This window comes from Myotis daubentonii, chromosome 11, assembly GCF_963259705.1.
Source record: "Myotis daubentonii chromosome 11, mMyoDau2.1, whole genome shotgun sequence".
In the NCBI taxonomy this organism is placed as follows: Eukaryota; Metazoa; Chordata; class Mammalia; order Chiroptera; family Vespertilionidae; genus Myotis; species Myotis daubentonii.
In genome coordinates, this window is record NC_081850.1 from 66,049,200 (window position 1) to 66,053,215 (window position 4,016).

Below are 4,016 nucleotides of genomic sequence, written 5' to 3' on the forward strand. Positions count from 1 at the left end.
CAAAAGTAGCATAGTCCAGACTACACAAATAATTTTACTCATCTCCTCATCTCTTCTGCCACAACTCCTGTCGGTAGACAATTTCATCAGTTTCTAATTCATTCTTCCTGTTCTTCTTTCTGCTCAAATAGGCAGACACATGTATATTTTATTCCCCTTTGTTTTTACATAAGAAGTAGCATGCTATACTCTTTCACACATTGCTTTATTCATCCAGCAATATGTTCTAATATTTCTCCACATTGACTTATAGATATCTTTGTTCTTATTTCCTCACAGTTGAAAAATACTCAGTTGATATTTTATAGTTTTCTTTAATGGTCATGAAATGAGATATTGTTGATATGTGTCCTAAATGCCACTGAATTGTATACCTCAAATACCTAAGTAGAAAGTAAAAAGTGATGCCTGCATACAGCGCAGAAAAGAATTATAAAACCATAATAATAATGTATGATTAATATGTTAATAGAGGGAAAATGGAACTGAATATATGTATTTACTTAAAACAGAGGAAGACAAGAGGAGTATATGTGAAACAGATGGATCAAATGGAAAATATAGTAATAAGGAAAATATAAATTCTAATGTATTATAATTATAGTAGATGTCCATAGACAGTATATCCAGAAATATAATTGTTGTTTTACATAAAATGAACAATATCCAGCATTACATATTGAACAATGCACACCTCACAGATATAAGGAAAAAAGAAATGTTTAAATTGATGGAAAAGAAATACCATTTAAACACCAACAAGGAGAAAGCTGCATCCTGACTATACTATACCATATTTACTATACTACACTACACTACGCTATGCTGTGCTATGCTATGCTATGCTACAATACACTATACTACTCTATACCATGCCATAGCATGCCACACAACACTACACTACACTCTACTAACACTATACTATACTATACTATACTATACTATACTATACTATACTATACTATAGTATACTATACTATACTATGCCATGCCATACCATACCTTAACATACCATACCATACCATACCATACCATACCATACCATACCATACCATACTATACTATACTATACTATACTATACTTTACTATTCTATGCTATAGTAGTATCTATATATCTAGCTGTATGTCTATCTGTATATGTATCTACCTCTATACAGATATAACATATTTATATTAATATCAGAAGTAGATGAGGTATTAAGGTAAGACCCATTGCTAGAAACTCTTCCTAATTATAAAACTAGTGGTGTGCTCTTAAATGCATTCCTAAAAGTCTCTTTCTCCAACATCCTTGCTTTGTAGAACATACCAATTTTCATAGTGTAATTATTCTTATCATGCCTGATGGCAGTCAGCCAACATTAGGAAGAGATGTGCACAGTCAGCCAGAAGCCAACAAAAGGCAGCATTAAAAAAATCAGGTAATAAAAAGGGAAGATTACAAGGAGCAGATCCTGATGCTTAATAAGTGGCTATTTGATAACATGAAATTTTTAAAAATGCGTAAGCAAAAAGTGACATATCTCAAAACAGAATGAGACAAAACCACAGTTATAATCATACAACATGTTTTCCATAAGGTTATGTATATATATATATATATATATATATATATATATATATATATATATATATTATAAGAGATGATAGGCATGTGAAAAATATTGATTTGGAATAAAGAATTATTAATAATCCAAGTAGCAAACTTACATAGATGACAGATTAAAAACACTGTATATATGACAGAAAGTATATTCTATAAAAGTTATATGCAGATGTCAACCATACAATAATTTTAGAAGATCTGTCTCACTGTGCTCCTGACTGCAACAGGAGGATCTAGTGATTGCTGCTTAAAGAACTTAACCCTATTGACACACATCTCTAAGGCCTGTTTTATATCTCTGTTCCTCAGGCTGTAGATGAAGGGGTTCAGCATGGGGGTAACTACTGTATACATGACTGAAGCAATTATGTCTTTGGAACCCCATGATGAGGAGGAAAAGTAAACACCAGCAAGTGTCCCGTAGTATAAAGACACCACAGAGAGATGGGAGCCACAGGTAGAAAAGGCTTTAAAGAGTCTCTTAGTGGAGGGCACCCTCAGGATGGTGGTCCCTATACGAATATAGGAGCCCAAAATAATACCAAAACTCAAAAACAAAATCATTGCTCCCTCGGTGAATATGACCAGCTCATTGAGGGAGGTGTCTGAACAGCTCAGCTTCAGGAGTGCAGCAAGGTCACAGAAGTAGTGAATGATGGCATTGTCAGCACAGAAAGACAGTCGGACCAAGAGGAGGGTGTACAACAGGGATTGGCCACAGGAGAGAATCCAGGATCCAGCCACTAGCATTACACACAGCCCCTCCCTCATGATGGTGGTGTAGTGCAGAGGCTGACAGATGGCTACATACCTGTCATATGCCATGACAGCCAGAAGAAAACTGTCAAGAGTACTAAAAAGCATGAAAAAATACAACTGAGAAAAGCATCCCACATAGGGGATGAATTGTTGCCGAGTCTGCATGTTCATGAGCATCTTAGGGACAGTGACAGAGGAAAAAGAAAGGTCAGAGAAGGCCAGGTGGCTGAGGAAGAAGTACATGGGCGTGTGCAGGCGAGAGTCCAGCCTGATGAGCAGGATGATGAGCAGGTTGCCCAGCACCGTGGTCAGGTACATGCCCAGGAACAGGGTGAAGAACACGCCCTGCTGCCCTGGCGGGATGGGGAGCCCCAGGAGGAGAAAATCGGACACGCTGCTCTGGTTCTCAGGCCTCATGCTGCTCTTCTGTCTGCTGGGGATGAAAAAAGTGTCAGAATCTCAGGAACCTAGAAAGAAGACCAGAACCATCACATCTCATACTGTCATTCTCTGGGAAAACAATTAATTTTTAAATACTTTCATATTAATATCACACACTTGTGGATATATGCATCTACCCTCTTTTCCAGTCTGGCTCCAGGAAAACATTGAACCCCAAAGTAATCATTTTAAATACTTTCATATTAATATCACACACTTGTGGATGTATGCATCTTCCCTCTATTCTAGTCTGGCTCCAGGAAAACATTGAACCCCAAAGTAATCATCAAGACCTCATCACATAGAAGTAAGAGGGGTTCACTGTTCATTCAAATACTACTAATAACATTAAGACTGAGTTGAGACCTCTACTAAGGACTGAAAGGCAGCAGTGAACAAGAAAAGCAAGGTGCCCACTTCTATGAGTTTATATCTTGATGAACATGGAGAGATTATTTCTACACCAGCCAGAGCCTAACCATAATGAATCACTGTGGCAGGAATAGAAGGTGAGCCCCTGCAAACCAGTGTCAGTTGTTTCTGCCTGAAAGTAATGTGAGACTCCAGTGCTGAGTGGGTGTTGTTGGAGCATTGCCAGACCTCCTGTGAACCTGCTGGCACCCAGTGACCCTCAGCTGTAAACTCAGGAACACTCTGGAAATAGGTGGCTATTGAAAGCCACTGGATGCCAGAATATCTGCAAAACCAGGATAGTTCACAAAATATCTATATATATAAAAGGCTGCTATGCTAAGTGTCTTTCTGACCATGTGATTGGTTTCTTTGATGCACACTGACCACCAGAGGGCAGACGCTCAATACCAGAGCTGCTGTGATGTGCACTGGCCATTTCCAAAGAAATGGCTCCAGGGACCTGGCACCAACAAAGCAACACTTGGCTTCCCCCAAGTGGGATACAGGCCCCGCCACCACCCCAGAGTGACAGCCCACCAAATTGCGGCCAAAGCTGCTGAGACCCTAAGGTGCAAATTGCAGCCCACAGCCCAGCCCAGTCCAGATGAGCCCGGAAATGGTGGCTGTGGGCGCTGGGTAATGATGTCACGTAGCAACACCCGACTTAATGATGTCACGTAGCAACACCTGGCTTCCTCTTCCCAGGGACTAGCCTCCTTGGAGTTTCTTCAGCGCAGGAGCACAACTTGCTTTATAGCCAGGTGGAAACATTTTACACTTTAACCAAATGTCTGT

At 39.6% G+C, this 4,016-nt stretch overlaps 1 protein-coding gene across 1 annotated transcript; it reads right to left on the reverse strand.

The window, feature by feature from the left end:
- Positions 1-1,439: 1,439 nt before the first annotated feature.
- Positions 1,440-2,783, reverse strand: LOC132211732 (olfactory receptor 1J4-like). The gene is made up of 2 exons (XM_059656231.1): positions 1,882-2,783; positions 1,440-1,473 (listed from the first exon to the last, which is right to left on the reverse strand). The coding sequence occupies exons 1-2, from the start codon at positions 2,781-2,783 to the stop codon at positions 1,440-1,442; spliced, it is 936 nt and encodes a 311-aa protein (XP_059512214.1).
- Positions 2,784-4,016: the final 1,233 nt, after the last annotated feature.